The following is a 14,772-nucleotide window of genomic DNA, read 5'->3' on the forward strand; positions in this document are numbered from 1 at the left end:
GGGTTGGGGTGGCCATACCCCCACGCTCATATCCACCTGCTCTCCTTGGCCAGCACTGATTTGCAAACCAGCTTTGGCTTTGCAACAGCTCTGTAGCCCCCGGCACCTAAAACCCGGTTTATACGGCAGCCTTAGCGGCGCAGCTGACATTTTTGGGGACTCGCCCAGCGCTCGCAAGGCAGGGATGGGTGCAGCGTGCAGGTGTATGCTCCTTTCGGCATCAGCTGGAAGAGGTTATGGGAGGGCGGTGTACCCCCGGGCTGGTGCAAAAACACATTTAGCACCAATGTGGGAAATTGCTGGGGGGTTGCAATTTAAGCTCAGCTTAAGTTCAGGAGTTTATTTGCACGTTCGGAGTCTGGCTTGGACATGTCCCGAGCAGAACTTTCTTTGGCACCTCTCTAGTTTGATGCCCAGGTCTATATAGGTTTTTGCACCTGGTGGTGCAGGATAAATGACCAATTTGCAGCAATTTTGTACACAGGAGACCTTTCTATGGTAAAATCAGATTTTTCTGTACAGGAAATTTTGCAATCAAGTTCCCCCTGCTTAACCATTGGCTGTTGGTTCTGGGTTTGACCAACCCCTGCTCTTTTTAAGAGTTATGCCCAGCGAGAGGCAGGAACTCTCTTCAGATTTACTGTCCTTGGCCCAGATCTGCCTTTTTTCCAAATTGGAAACTTGGAAAGCAACTCACCTAAAGAATTTGGGAGGGGGAAACAAAACAAAACAAAACAAAAAGCTAAAATATAAAGGAAGGAGGGTTGACCTGCAAGGGGGGTGAAGCCCAGGCAGCATTTGCTCCGAAGGGAAGGGAAAATCCCCCCCCGCCCCGAGTCACAGTCAGAAGAAACCTCCAGCACCTTGATTTAATAGAACCAAGATCTTTATTGATCTCACTGTAACAGCAACCACTGGCGAGAGCTTTTCTCCTCCCAAACACCTGCTTGAAGAGACGGTAAAAAAAAAAAACCAAATCTATACCCTGACTAGCAGAGGAGCTGTCCCGGCGAGGCCAGGCACTCCCTCCCTGCTCTTCAGCCCCGAGCCTGGTTATAAAAGAGAACCGGGAGAAAGTCGCTGGGATGGGAAACGGAGACGAAAGGAGGTCAGGAAAGGGGGCCTTTAGAAAAAAAAGTGTTTTCCCTCCGGCTCCTGTCCGTAAGCTAAGTTGTCCTCGGATATTTTCTATTTTTTTATTATTTTTTTGGCTTGGAGAGCAGGTTTCCCAAAACAAGTGGCTGTGCCGAGGGCGCCGGGTCCCTGCATCCGCAGTGGCCGTCCCCGCTCCGCAAAGGATGTCCTCACCCCCTGCCCCTGCCGCTCCCTCGATCTGAGGGCCTAAGAGACCTCCTAGGATCTTCACTTTAAGGAAAATATATTTATTTATATATAATATATATATTTGTGTGTGTCTTATCACCACCCACCCACACGCATATACATATTTCTACTTGCACTCACTCACTCGTGCGCCTATGACGGCCGGCTACACGTTCACATCGCATCCCACCAAGCGCTACCCATGCAAGGGAAAGGATGGGAGAGATATCCCATTCCCTTGGGGTTTGTTTTTTTGCTTTTTCCCCCCAAAACGAGCGGCAGCCCACCCCCTCACGAGAAAAGCACCTGGAAGATGGGAGCTCGCAACCAGCCGCCGTGCCGACCCGCGCCAAACACACCTAGAGAAATAAATTACCGGACGGAAAGTGCACAAAACCTGCAGCACGAATGCCGGTGTGGGACGTACCCGTCCCTGGCACGCAGAGCCACCGCCCCGGCAGGCGACGGGTCCCTGGGGCTGGGTACCGGGGTGGGGGGATGACCCCGGCGAGGGAGGGAGGATGGATGGAGCAGGCACTCAGGTGGGGGCTGAAAAATGGCACTTGAGAAGGTTGCGAAGCTGTTGACGGCTCCCAACAGGCAGTAAAAAAAAAAAAAAACCCATAAGGGGGGCTGGTGGGCTCGGGGGGGCACAGCACGGCACCGCCGCGGCATCCCCCACCACGCATGCCCTCACCCAATGCTGCTCTTCAAGGCGAGAGTCGCACCAAGAGAGGAGAAAAAATAAATCCCATCTCTGGGGGGGGTTTCAAGATGCCAGGCACAGGCAGGATGGCCACAATGTGCCAGGCTGGCAAAGCTGCCGCCGGCGGGGAGTTTAACACGGAAACCCTTTATCCACGGCAGCAAAACCCAGCTGGGGGAAGCCCTGGCATGAAAAGTGAGCAGAGGATGGCACCGATGCCGGCACCCTGCAACCGGAGCGCCCTGGGTGCAGCCGCGATGCTCCCGGCCGCAGCGTCACATCCCTGCGGTGTCTCAGCTTGCAGCCCCCCGCGGGGCGCCCAGCTATTCCTGAGACATCCAGCGGCACCGAGGGATTTCGCTCCTGTATTATTCACATTTTAAAAGGGGAGGGAGGATTTAAAAAAAAAAAAAAAAGCACTAGAAAGCACTTTCCCAGAGGTGCTCGTCCCCAGCCCTATAAAAGAAGCGTTGCCGGTAAAGTGCCCCTTTTTAGTACCAAAAAAAATAAAAAGCAAGGGTTTTTTTGTAAAACATGGCTACGTCGCTTTGAGTCCTGGCTGATGGGTCGGGTATGCAGCCCCCAGTCGAAGGGCCAAGACAGAAGAAATCCAGGTAGGAGAGAGATGCGGGCGTACTGCCCGACGCTGTCGGGGGCTAACTTGGACCCCCAGAGCACCGAAGGGAACGGACTGCCAACGTTGTCCTCCACCGAATGCCAGCAGGTCCCAGGGGAACTGAAAAAAAACCCTCCCCGGAGTGCAAGTGGGCACTTGGTTTTAGGAGCGACGCTTTCCCCCTCCTCCCGAGAGGCTGCCCAAATTTTCCGGGAGAAGGGGCAAAGGGGGGTGACGCAGCTCCGGACTACCAAGCTGCCAGCAATGGGAGGTTTTGGGGGTAACGGGAGGGGTTTTTTTGAGGGGGAAGGGGGGGGAGCATGAGGCGGCAGAAGAGGCAAAAGGATGTTTTACAAAGGAGTCCGGCGGAGATCAGGCTGCCAGCGGGCGGAGGAGGAGGAATAGGGCCGGATCCGGAAGGGATGCTCCGGCTGGCACATGCTGGGACCGGTCACCCATAAAGGGGGTGAAGCCAGAGCCACACTCCCCGGAAAGAGGGGTGGGGGGGTGGGGGGAGGCAGACGGGGAAGGGGACGCCGGTGGGGACCGCTGCCGCCTCCGACTCGCCGGGACGGATCCTGCTAAGTCGAATGGGGTGTGCACAGGTCTGGGGAGTTGCTGCCTCTCCGTGGTTCCCGCTCAGATATCCATCTCGAACTGAGCATCATCCCCTGGCAAGAGGCAAGGAGAGAAGCGTTAGGGGGGGGGTCACCCTCCATCCCAAATCCCGCTCCCCCCCCACCCCAGGGGTCTCTTACCCATGGACGGCTTCCCCTCCTGGTGATTCAGGCTGTTGGCGTCCGCTTTGGGCTCCTCGCCGGCCGAGCCAGGGCTGGTGACGCCGGGAATATTGGGGAGGTGACAAGGCGGGGTCTGAGCCATGGGGGAGTTGCGGCGGTCCAGCAGGAACTTGCGGTCATAGATGATTCGGGTGCCTGGGGAAGGAGCGGGGGGGAAATGAGAGGAAGATGGGGGGGAGATCCGGGCCGGCAGCGCTCGTTTGCAGAAGTATTCCCAGCAGGACGGCCGAGGATCTCCACCACGGCCCAAGGAGAGGCGAGGAGGGTTGCGTGCCGCCGCTCTGCCCGCTCTTATCTGGGCCCGGCGGGCGATAATTCGGCGCTGGATAAACACCCCCGGCAGCACCTGGGTACCAGCTGCCCCTGGGTGCTCGCTGCCGTCCCCCGGGGCGCAGGGGCCGGGCCAACTCACGGCAGGGGTGGGAACGCATCCCCGGGCAGGCCGACGGATGCGGCACCCCGAAACGTTCCCCGTCTGCCGGGGATGAGGGATGCTCCGACCCCGGGGTGTCAAAGCGGAGCCCGTCCCCCCCCCGCCACTGACACCTCGCGGGGCATCGAGCCCCCGGTGCCCGCCGCCCGCCACCCCGTACCGGGTCCCACCGGGCCCCTCTGCACCCTCCGTTATACCCCGGGAAAAATAATAAACACTGGCTCAAACGGCTTAGCCTTAAGGACAACGGGCGGCAGGCGCTAGATAGGCGCGATATACAGCCGCGATAGGCGCGCGATAGAGGCGCGATAGGCGCGCGATAGGCGCCGTTTAGAGAGGCGGGGAGGCGGGCGCGCTCCCCCGGCGCGGCCCCGCGGCCGCCGCCCCGCAGGCCCCGTCCCGTCCCGTCCCGTCCCGTCCGTCCGTCCGTCCGTCCGGTGTCCCCCCCCCCCCGCCCCGCCCGGCACTCACCCCCCGGGGTGGTGGAGAAGAGGGTGCCGCCGGGGGTGGTGCAGTAGTCCGGGGGGAGCTGAGCCGCGTCGCTGAGGGTCACGGTCCGGGTGGGGATGGCCCGGCTCTGGCTGGGCTGGCGGCCGCCGGCGGACGACATGGCCCCGCGCTATTGTCCCCGCGGAGGCGGCGCGGAGCGGGCGCCGCCCCCCCCGGCCCCCCCCGCCTCCTCCTCCTCCTCCTCCTCCTCCTCCTCCTCCGCCCGCCCCCGCCGCGCAACCGCGCTCCGCCCGCCGCCGGCAGGGGGCAGGCGCGGGGGCCGCTGCCCGCGCCCTCCCACGTGGTCTAGCGGTGAGGATTCCTGGCTTTCACCCAGGCGGCCCGGGTTCGACTCCCGGCGTGGGAAGAGCCGTTGGTTTTGGTTTTTTCTTCTTTTTGGGGGGGGGGGGGTGTATCTTGTCTTCCCCCCCCGTGTAGGCGGGTCGTCCTGTCCAGGAGTCCTTCCGCCGAAACATTTTGGCTGAGCTGAGCTGATCAAAGTCGCCAGGGAAGGGGACAAGCTGATCAAAGTCACCGGGAAAAGGGACACATCCGCATATCCCAAATGCACCAACCCCAAAAGTTGGGAATCCCGTGCCCCAAGGGCTACACCATCCCCAGATCACCAGGAAAGGGGACGCATCCCCAAATGCCAAAGTACCAACCCAGAAAGTTGGGAATCCTGTGCCCCACATCACCAGGAAAGGGGATGTATCCTCATATCCCATACCAGGAAAGGGGATATATCCCCATATCCCAAACATACCATCCTGGAAATTTGGGAATCTCATACCCTGAGGGCCATGCCAGCCACAGCACAGCCTCCCTCCCTCCCTCCCTCGGGAACGCTGATCCCGCTGGTTATTTTTAGCATCCCCCTCCTGAGAGGCCGGAGCGGCTGGTTTCTTCCTCCAGCTGTGGATCCCCCCGGCCGAAGCGCGTCCCCGGCGGGACCGGGCGCCCGCATGCAGAAAAAGATGGGCGAGGCGGTGGCCCGGGTGGCCAGGAAGGTGAACGACACGGTGGAGAACAAAACGGATTCCCTTGGTAAGCCCGGCACTCCGGCTCGGCTCCCGCTCGGGGCCCGGAGAAGGATCAGGTATCCGGGAGCAGGGCTCTATTTTTTGCTGCTGTGGTCTAAAAAAAGCTGTCGGGCACCCTTCTGGGTGCTGCACCCAAGGCTCCCGCAGCCCCAGGGAGGGGAAAGGCTCCCCCAAAGGGCGCTCAGCCTCCCCAAAGCTTGAGCAGGTTCCCAGCGATGGCACATAATCCCACGGGACATGCCCCAGGGATAAAGTCTTTCCTTGCAAGCGATGGTGGGAGCCAGACCTTTCCCTGCATTGCTTTGTCAGATTTGTGTTTTTCTGCAGTTTTCCCATTTCTAGCTAATATTCAAGACCCACGCATGGTTCATCAAAAGAGAGAGATGAAAGCTGCTCATTTTTATTCATGCTGGATTCCCAACCCTGGGGTATTAAATCGGCGCACGCTGAGAGTCAGAGCTTCATTGCTCAGCCTCTTGATGTCCTCCCGAGTGAGACGATAAGCAGGGGAGGACCGAGCTTATGCAGCCCCCACCGTGGCTTTGGGAAGGGAGCAGGCAGCAGAGCCCGGGCTGAGCATCACGGGGCCAGGATACAGGTTTTCCATCCCCTGGCATGTCCTGGGAGGGGAAACAGAAACAACTCAGAGCAAAACAAAAATGCCGACAGGTGAGAAGCACAGGCGAATCCTTTTCCCCTCCGCGCCTCTTGCCATGGGGCAAGCACCCATCACCATGGGAAATCCAGCCAGGAGCATGCCCAGGAAAAGCCTTGCTCCATGCCCATCCCAGTCAGCAGTGGAGGAGGCATCCCTGCGCTGCTCGACCATCCCCAGGGGCTTAGGGACATAGGGGAGGGGGATTACCGAAGTTGTGAAGTTATTAGACACGGACAGGCTGACTGAGGGTTTTCAAAAGAACATTGCAGCGTGGAAGTATTTGCAATGTGATTTAGGGTTGAACACACCTAAGACAGAACAGCCTTAGCATTGCTGATGGGAACAGACTCTTGGTGCTTGAGGAGGTGACTGCAAAGATCCCTGCAACGGAGAGAAGTATGGCAGGTGAACATGTTTTAGTGGGTATGGTTGATGGTTGGACTCGATCTTGAAGGTCTTTTCCAACCTAGATGATTCTATGATTAATGGCAGCCATGGGTGGCAGCACCCAGACAGGCAAATCGAGCATTAAGGGGTAGAAAAGAGGATGGCAAGCATTGCTCCTTCCCAGCTGGGGTGCATTGTAAGGTGCCTGGGTCTCTCTGCGGGCAGATCTGGCCAACTGCAAGCTGATGACCTTCCCAGTCGGCATCTACAAAGCTATGAGGAGCGTCACCGAGGGGATCCACCGCATCTCCCTGGCAAACAACGAGCTGAAGTCCCTCACCAGCCGATTCGTCACCACCTTCAGCCAGCTGAGAGGTAAGGGACAACCCCACTGCTTCACAACAGCCACTTCCAAACCCCTGGGACCCAGCAAAGAGCCCCCAGGTTGCTGCAGAGGGAGCACAGCACCAGAGAGTTTCCCCACCGCAGTTTTTGCTCCTCTGTGCTCGTACCTCATTCCAAGCACTAGGTTCAGACCCCCAAAAATCCATTTTTCTTTACCCTTTCTGGTCCTTGCAGGAAGGGGGCACTGGTTTTGCTCTCACCCACCCTCCCAAACTCATGCCCTGCCACCTTCCAGCTGCTTTCAGCAGTGGCCAGGCTGCTGCAGGGTCACTCATCATCCTCCAGCTCTCTCCAAGAACGGGGCTGGGGATGAAAGAAGACAGGAAAGGCAGCCCGGGCATAATGGTGCATGGCAGAGATGGGGCATTTCAGGCTGCGGAAGGCATGCTGGCTTGCTGCTGGCTAATTAGCCCCCATCATGAGACATCAGTGATAGCTGCTCACTCTCCACTCACTGCAGGAGATGGGGACGGTCATCAGTGCATGGATGGTGCCACGGGGACACATCCCTGTGGAGCCCAGTGAAAGCAGCTAGAAGCTAATCTGCTAAAACATGGTCATGCAAGCATCCAGAGCCGTGGTTTTGAACACCGGGGACTGCACCAGGGCTTTGCCTGCCTGCAGCAGCACCAGAGGCTCTGGCAGCTTTTAAAAGCAAATATTTTGCTCATACAATGTACTGCACAAGTGCCGCCGTGGTAGGGGTCTGGGGAGGCTTTCCACGTTGTCTTGGAGCATCATCCGTGAAAACTCCCCTAGGCTGGAGAAAAGAAACATGTCGAGCAAAGGAAATCAATTTTCTTTTTCTAGACAGCACAGCAAGCCCCGAGGAGAAAAAAAGGTCTCATTTCCCATCAGGGGTTTTACTTCACCAGTGAACAAATCACTCTGATGATGAACATGCTGGGCCTCAGCAGGGCTGTTGCAGGCGAGAGATGTCCCGGGGCTGGGGACAGCCTTGCACCAGCCTGAATAAGGCAGGACCTATAAATACCAGGTATTAGCAGGGGCAGGGCAGCTTGTGTGGATATTTATAGAGCAGAAAGCCCTGTGTCACTGGAGAAGGGTGCTGGGACAGCAGGATTTGGGTTCCTGTTCCCATGGCTAATGGCTTCTCATGCAGGAGCACTGCTCCTGGCCCCACAGGGGCTCATTTCTGGGGAGGGAAAAGTATCACAGAGGGTTAAACTCTGTAGAACAGATTATTTTTCACATATAAATACATTTCTTCCACCACTCTGTTTATACCTCAGAAGGGGTTCAGGCACATGAAGACAGTAAACTAGCCTTAAGCCATGACAAATATCCATTGGGGAGTGAATTGCACTGACTCCGCTAAGAAATATTGCTTATTTCTACAGCCACTGCTGCAAAATGCTGCACAGGTTTCATTAGGAAAGCCTGAGGAAGCCAAGAACCATATCGCTTCTAAAAGCGGTATTCACAGCAGGCAAAAGTACGATGGCAAGCCATGGAGATGAGCAATAAATCCCATTTTTGGACTTGGAATCCCATTGCTGAACCTGGTAGCCCATGGGGGAGAGAGGCTGTAAATTAAGCTATGCATTAATTATTTTCCCGTCTTTTTCCCCCCCATGCCACCACCTCTCTCCTCTCTTCCCCGAACCACAGAGCTCAACCTGGCAGGCAACTACTTGCACCGCCTGCCCGAGGAGGTCACCTCCCTGCTGCACCTCCGGGCCATCAACCTCTCCCGCAACAGGTTTCGGCGTTTCCCCGAGCCCCTGGCCACCGTCGCAACCCTGGAGACCATCGACCTGGAAGAGAATGAGATTGCAGGTGAGAAGGAGCTTTTTCCACTGGAGGGGAGGATGAGCATCACCCCGGGGCAATCGCACTCCCCAGGGGCGATGCCGATCCACATCCCTGGGCAGGGAGGGATGCCGGCTTGAAGTTTTGCTCATGGTCCACCATTCCCTGCGGATGCAGCCGGGCCGAGGGATGGCTTAGTGATCCAGCAAAAGGAGCATGAATTTGGCAGGGGGGAGGGACACACGAGTGCCGAGGAGATGCTAAATAGACAGAGCCTCGTTAGCCACTTGCTCTTGCTAATGCCTCCCAGGATGAAGCTGTTGCAGGCGTAGGGGGAAATCAAGCCCCATTCGAGCCGCCCTATCCACCATGCTTCTCAAAGGCAACTCCAGCTGTGACTCAAAATCACCAGATTTAATAAAAAATAGACCTGACTGCAGAACTCGGCCCCAGGGATGCTGGGCTGGGATGTTTGCTGCCAGGCAAAGCAAGGGCACAAGCCCACCTGAAAATTCCCAGAGCAAATAGGAGCCGTAACACTACAAAATCCCCTAAAAAAAAAAGAAATTAAAGGAATGGTAAGAGCCACCCATCCCTTGACCCTGCAGCGGGAGGAAAATCTTTCATACGCAAAGCTGAAGCCTTTGGAGTCCCTGAAAGCTGGGCAAAAGGGGCAGCTGTTGCACGTAGATAAAAGGGGATTTCTTTAGGAGCGATCTTTCAAAGAACCCAGGCTGGAGCATCCCACAGCCCATGCAGATCCCTGGGGAGGCGAATATCAAGTCCACTCAATTTTGCTGTTTTTTTCTGGGGTGGCTTCAGCTGCTGCTGGGAAAGCTGCTCCTTGCACCACAAGTTTTATTAACAGCATCAGCTGCTCCCTGGCCATGCCTGTAGAAACACAAGACATTAAATACTGCTTCCACAAAAGCCAGCAGAAGATGTGGTTTTTCCTCACCCCTTTTTTCTCTCCCACCTCCCGGAGAGAGCTGTCTCACTCTTAGTTCCCTCCATCATTTTTTGAGCTTAATTGGCCAACTTCAATTGGACCTGGTCTCCAAACAGCATATTTCCCACTTGTTTTACGCAAGCAGGCTGCTGCAAGAACTCAATACAATTTTTGTTGCTTTTTTTCCCCTGCTTAAATGCAGGGAGGAAAGGATGCATCAAGGGTTATACCCAGCTGGCTTAATCCTGGGGGAGAGGGCAGCTAGAAAACCCAGCTGCCAGGGTCAGTCACCTCCCACCAGGCTCCCCTTAGCTGCAGTTATTAGACTCAGGAAAAATAACACCAGGGACAAAATTAACAATTTCAAGCTAAAATGTGTTAGGGACATATCTTAGTAACAAGCACGGTGCCGTCTGGCTGCAGAAGTAGGTAAGATTAGCCTATTTTGTGCACTTTCTGAAAAGGGAAGAGGTAGAGATTAGAAAGCCAGGGGTGTTGCAGCCCGTTTTTTCCACGGAAACAATCTGGGTGATCATATCACTCCTGCCAACCCTTCCCAAATACCCCCAGGCTCATCTGCACAGGAGTTTGCATTTACATATATATATATATATGCATTTTTCTCTATTTTCTGCAAGCTTATATTTATATATACACCTTTTCCCCTTCTATATTATCTGCAAACTTGTATTTATATACACATCTTTTCCCCCCACGCTAGCCTGGCACAACAGGGGAAGGAGAGTTGGGGAGAGCGCATCAGCTTGAATTTAACTGGCACAAATTTTGTTCTTCTGTAACAGCCAAGTAGGATTTGAGCCCTTCACACTCATTTCACTCCAGAAGATCTTGGGCCAGGCTGGAGGAGATGCCATCTTCTCTTTTCTCCCTCTGCATGCTTATACGGCTCACCCACTACAGCTGGCTGAGGAGCCTGTTTTGGCAGTAGGGTCTGACAAGGAACAGCTAGCACATCCTTGGAGAAGCTCTTGAGATAGCTGAAAGTTCACCCAGGTGTCATTCTCCAGCAACAATACCTGCACACCTCCAGCCAGCCCAACATGAGAAGGAGCTACCACAGTAGCACAAAAGCTGCCTTTTATAATTTGGGACCCAGGTTATCCCACTTAACCCAATAACGAGTTGAGGACCCTGCTCCAGATAAAAGACCAGTAGGCAAGAAAAGGATGGTTTACAGATTATGGGTGGCAGATGGAGTTTGGGGAAGGGCTGGGGCTTTCTCCATCAGCATAAATGTTGCAGATGGTCTGGTTTGTGGTGCTGGTCCTGCCTGTCCTCTGCTCTCTCAGGGATGCTGAAGGAGCTGATAGCAGGGCTGCAAACTGCATTTAAAAGCACCTCCTGAAAAAGTCACCTACTAAGACATATTGAACTGGAGATGGTAGGTAATGTTTTCCAGCTGAAGGGAAACAGGAGTAAAAGGAGATTAATTAATGGCTGCCTGGAGTCTGTGGGCTCTGTAAAAGGAGACATTTAGTGCCATGAACTGCCCTTTTCATCTCAATGAGCTCTTAACTATGGAGTGTAATTATGTATATATTAATGTCAGTGCTTTTAACTCTTTCCCTGCTAATCAGAGTTATACCAAATTAGCATTTTCAGCTCCCAAGTCCATGGGGATTTTTTGGTGCCTGAAGCTTTGGTTTCCCTTCCTCTTATTCCTCAATGAATGGCTTAATGCAGAAGATGTTGAGACAGCAAGGGGGATGCTGGAGACCACTACCGAGGCTGGGCAGGTCACTGCTGGGGGCAACTGTGGCTAATTTTGTCCTCACGAGCATCAAAGAAAACCACTTTTAATTTGGGATAATGGCATGGAAAATGCATCTTTGTTAATCGCCGCAGAGGAGCCAGTGAGTGGGTTTCCACCTGTGGGTTAGCAGGAGCTCGTGGCCGCCAAAGGATGCAGGTAATGCTGAAAGGTGACTGGGAAGCAGCTCCGCTGATCTGAGCAGGGTCCTTCCCCCTTCAATTTGCAGCTGTACATGGCTGCAAGACCTTCGGGGCTGTTAGTGTTCATTACCCAGCTCCTCAGATGCCTCAGCAGCCCTTTCATATCCATCTCCTCGGATGCCTCAGCAGCCCTTTCATCTGAAGGAGCTAGGTTTTTCACTCACTTATTATCGTATCCTGATATGAGAAAATTACTGTTTGCTTTAATTATGAAGAAGCCTTCCCCCCCCCCCCCCTTTTTTTCTTAACTGGCAAAGCCAGCATGAATAATTCAGGCTCAAACACAAGTGCCTTATCCATTGGGGAGCCGGCAAGTGATGCTTTGGGTTGCTTATAGAGGCGTTTGTGGTTCCCCCGGCACAGCCGTATAGCTATAGGCTGTACTGCGTGCCCTGCCTGTCGCTTCATGCCGGGGTGAGTCACCGCTCCTTACCTAGAATTAAGCTGCAGACCTGGGCTCTTCCCACCCTGGGCAAGGCTTGCTCCCTGAAATACTTTCCTTCACTCCCTAAATTTAAGCAAAGTGGGGGTTTATCACTCTGCATAGCCTTAGAAGCTCATTAAACAGGACAATCTATCAAAAAAAAAAAAAAGATTTTTGTGCATCAAGGCAGGGGAAAAAAAAAATGCAACATGATACAGAGGAGTGGCGGTGAACAAATCCACCATAAAGAAGAGCTATAAAAAAATCCATGTGAAGCTCAGCCTTATGAGAGAGATGCGCTGCTAAAAAAATGTGTATTACAGAAAATAACACCGTTCTCTGGAAGGGAAAGAAAAAAAGCCATCAAGGTGTTTGAATCTTTTTCCAGCATAAAATAAGTTTCATGGTTTAAAAGTTGTATAATCACAACACTGCAATTCTGCTCCAAATATTAGCAGAAAAAAAAAAAGGTGCTGGGGATATAAAGGGCTCTTGTCATTTTGGTGGCCAAATTAAACAGAAACTGTTCTTGGTAAAGTCAGGTGGGTGGGCTTTTCAAGCCCAAAACATTGTGATTTGTAACAAAAAGCAAAATCTATCATCTTTTAATGATCTTAATGGTTAGGTTTTCGTATAGATCTCGTTCCTCTGCTCTCAGTGGATTCACGTTGGGACCATCCATGAGACCTGCACCTTTTTTTCATGTAAAAAGTGTTTCCTTTAGAAACCCTTTCTAAAGGAAAACACCCAAATTTATGGAAATTGCAAAATGGGAGGGTGTCTGACAATGGCCGAGTGCCATTTTGCAGCCTGTCCAGCCAGGGCAAAGAGCATGTGCTCTCACATTACCCTGGCCAGGGCTCCTGGGCATTGCAACACTGGGAATAAAATAAGGGAATAAGTCTTTGAACCAGTTTAGCACCCCAGCAGGGTTTTTTTAGGACTGGGAGAACTGGAGGGCAGGGTCCACATTTAATATCATGGTGTTGGCACCTTACCAAGATGTTTGAATTTTCATATAATTTAATATTATTTGATGGTGTTTCCGGTTCGATAAAAGCCTGGAGACCGACAGGAGCAGGGTTTGCTCTGGGGCTGCCCATCGAGCCACGGCTTTCTCCCACTCTGCTGCTCTGAATTCCCCGGCAGCTGACGCTGGGGTGGATGTTCACCTCTCCGTGCTTTCTTTTGCAGAGGTGCCGGTGGAGAAACTGGCCTCCATGACATCATTGCGGAGCCTCAACCTGCGGGCAAACCCCGTCGGCCCCGAGGTGCGGCTCCTCGTCCGGCCCCTCGTCCCCTTCGACCTGCTGCTGTCACCGGAGGAGCCTGTCCCCAAAGCCTGAGAGGGTCTCGGGGTGCCCAGGCGAGCTCTCCCGAGGGGCGACTGCCTGCGAGAGTGGTTTGGTTTAGGTCGGTCCCTGCTACACCGCTGTTTCTGTCCCAAACCTGCAGTGAGGCAGCCAGTCCCTCTTTTTTTTTTCCTTAATAAAAAGCAAGCAGCGGGGCTCCTCCGTGAAGGGGATGGCTTTGCCAGCTCCTGAGCCAGGGAATCACCCGCTTTGTGTTTTGCCAAGCGCTTGGGGAGGAAGCGGAGCCAGAATGCGCGCAGTGCAAGGTTTGGGTAAAATTGGGGGAGTTGGATGCTTGGCTGCATCCATCCTGCGTGGCCAGTGATGAGGAGCATCTGCTGCCCTAGTCCAGGGCTGGGGTGGTGGGGGATGTCCCTGCAGCCGTAAGGTTCCCCCTTGAATTGCTGATATGGCAATGTGCCATGTGCCTGATTAAATATTTTCCTGTTACATGTGGGGGTTTTTTTGGTTTTTTTTTTGTATTTGCTAAATCTATGAGTTACCAGTTGTCTTCTCCTTAAAGAAGCCCCTTTGCAGATCCCCACAGCTGCTTGCTGCAGCTCAGGCTGACGCCTCTGGCTGGATTCTGCCCGAGCAGTATTTCTCTGGATTTCCCCAGGGAAATTTTTTTTCCCCGTGGTTTTTCATCATGGAAATCAAAGCAACCCAGTGTCAGTGGGTGCCCGCATGCTGCTCACCGCATGGGTGTCCCCAGAGGCATACACCTACCTCCTGGGTGCTGTGGGTCTTCAGGACGTGCCGCTTTCTCTTCCAGGAAGAAATGGGCTGTGGGGCTCAGGATATGGCCCATGGAGTGTGGCTCCTTGGTGGCAGGGAGGCCACTGCTAGGCACACTGGTGTCCCTTGGCAGCTGGCTGCCTGCAAATAAACTCCTGGGAAAAATCCCGGGCGTTATCTCAAAATGCCTTGTTTAAACATCTCCTGTGTTTGCTCCTTTGCGTTTTTAAGGGACAAACGCTTCCCAATGGTGTGGGCTGGCTGGGGGCAGCCAGGAATGGTTAATCCTGGAAATATTTGACTTCTAGACTTGCCAAAGCCAAACTTTGGTAAAAGACCATGGTAAAAGGGGGTTTGTTGATGTTGGAAATGGTGGAGGAGCCGGAGTTGAGCGGCACAGCTTTGGGCCAGGACCAGCATCCCTAAGGACCCTGCTGCTTTTCCCCACCGCATGGGTCATTTACACGGCGGGGGGAGGACTGGGGTCCTCACCCACTTGTGTTGGGGTTCCCGGCATGTTCCCCCACCCCCCGGGGACGGGCAGGAGCACTGCTGGGGACACCAGCCATCAGCTGGAGGAGAGAGAGGCACCAAGTGCCACCATTAGCGTGGGGACCTCGGGGGTGGCGAGGGGGACGCAGAGCCCGACCCCCCCCCAGGGACCAAACCTGCTCCGGCTCTTTCCTTGCCCCCCCGTGGGCT

The 14,772-nt window shown here is 54.3% G+C and overlaps 2 protein-coding genes and 1 non-coding gene across 3 annotated transcripts; 2 read left to right on the top strand and 1 right to left on the bottom strand.

Moving 5' to 3' along the window:
- Positions 1-868: 868 nt before the first annotated feature.
- Positions 869-4,537, bottom strand: EIF4EBP2 (eukaryotic translation initiation factor 4E binding protein 2). Its single transcript, XM_052799980.1, has 3 exons — positions 4,350-4,537; positions 3,404-3,580; positions 869-3,316 (listed from the first exon to the last, which is right to left on the bottom strand). The coding sequence occupies exons 1-3, from the start codon at positions 4,486-4,488 to the stop codon at positions 3,285-3,287; spliced, it is 348 nt and encodes a 115-aa protein (XP_052655940.1). The 5' UTR covers positions 4,489-4,537; the 3' UTR covers positions 869-3,284.
- Positions 4,538-4,662: 125 nt separating this feature from the next.
- On the top strand, positions 4,663-4,734 carry TRNAE-UUC (transfer RNA glutamic acid (anticodon UUC)). The gene has a single exon. It is a non-coding gene; the product is annotated as a tRNA-Glu (tRNA).
- A 495-nt stretch (positions 4,735-5,229) lies between these two features.
- On the top strand, positions 5,230-13,782 carry LRRC20 (leucine rich repeat containing 20). Its single transcript, XM_052800105.1, has 4 exons — positions 5,230-5,414; positions 6,681-6,830; positions 8,493-8,660; positions 13,175-13,782. Exons 1-4 carry the CDS (start codon positions 5,333-5,335, stop codon positions 13,324-13,326), a joined length of 552 nt encoding a protein of 183 aa, XP_052656065.1. The 5' UTR covers positions 5,230-5,332; the 3' UTR covers positions 13,327-13,782.
- Positions 13,783-14,772: the final 990 nt, after the last annotated feature.

The sequence above is a fragment of the Harpia harpyja genome, chromosome 10 (assembly GCF_026419915.1).
Source record: "Harpia harpyja isolate bHarHar1 chromosome 10, bHarHar1 primary haplotype, whole genome shotgun sequence".
In the NCBI taxonomy this organism is placed as follows: domain Eukaryota; kingdom Metazoa; phylum Chordata; class Aves; order Accipitriformes; family Accipitridae; genus Harpia; species Harpia harpyja.

Coding starts and splice junctions, on each gene's coding strand:
- EIF4EBP2 (XM_052799980.1), bottom strand. CDS start 4,488: ATGTCGTCCGCCGGCGGCCGCCAGCCCAGCCAGAGCCGGGCCATCCCC. Junction 3,581..4,349: donor CTTCTCCACCACCCCGGGGG/GTGAGTGCCGGG, acceptor CTCCTTCCCCAG/GCACCCGAATCATCTATGAC. Junction 3,317..3,403: donor GGAGGGGAAGCCGTCCATGG/GTAAGAGACCCC, acceptor GCCTCTTGCCAG/GGGATGATGCTCAGTTCGAG.
- LRRC20 (XM_052800105.1), top strand. CDS start 5,333: ATGCAGAAAAAGATGGGCGAGGCGGTGGCCCGGGTGGCCAGGAAGGTG. Junction 5,415..6,680: donor GAACAAAACGGATTCCCTTG/GTAAGCCCGGCA, acceptor CTCTGCGGGCAG/ATCTGGCCAACTGCAAGCTG. Junction 8,661..13,174: donor GGAAGAGAATGAGATTGCAG/GTGAGAAGGAGC, acceptor TTTCTTTTGCAG/AGGTGCCGGTGGAGAAACTG.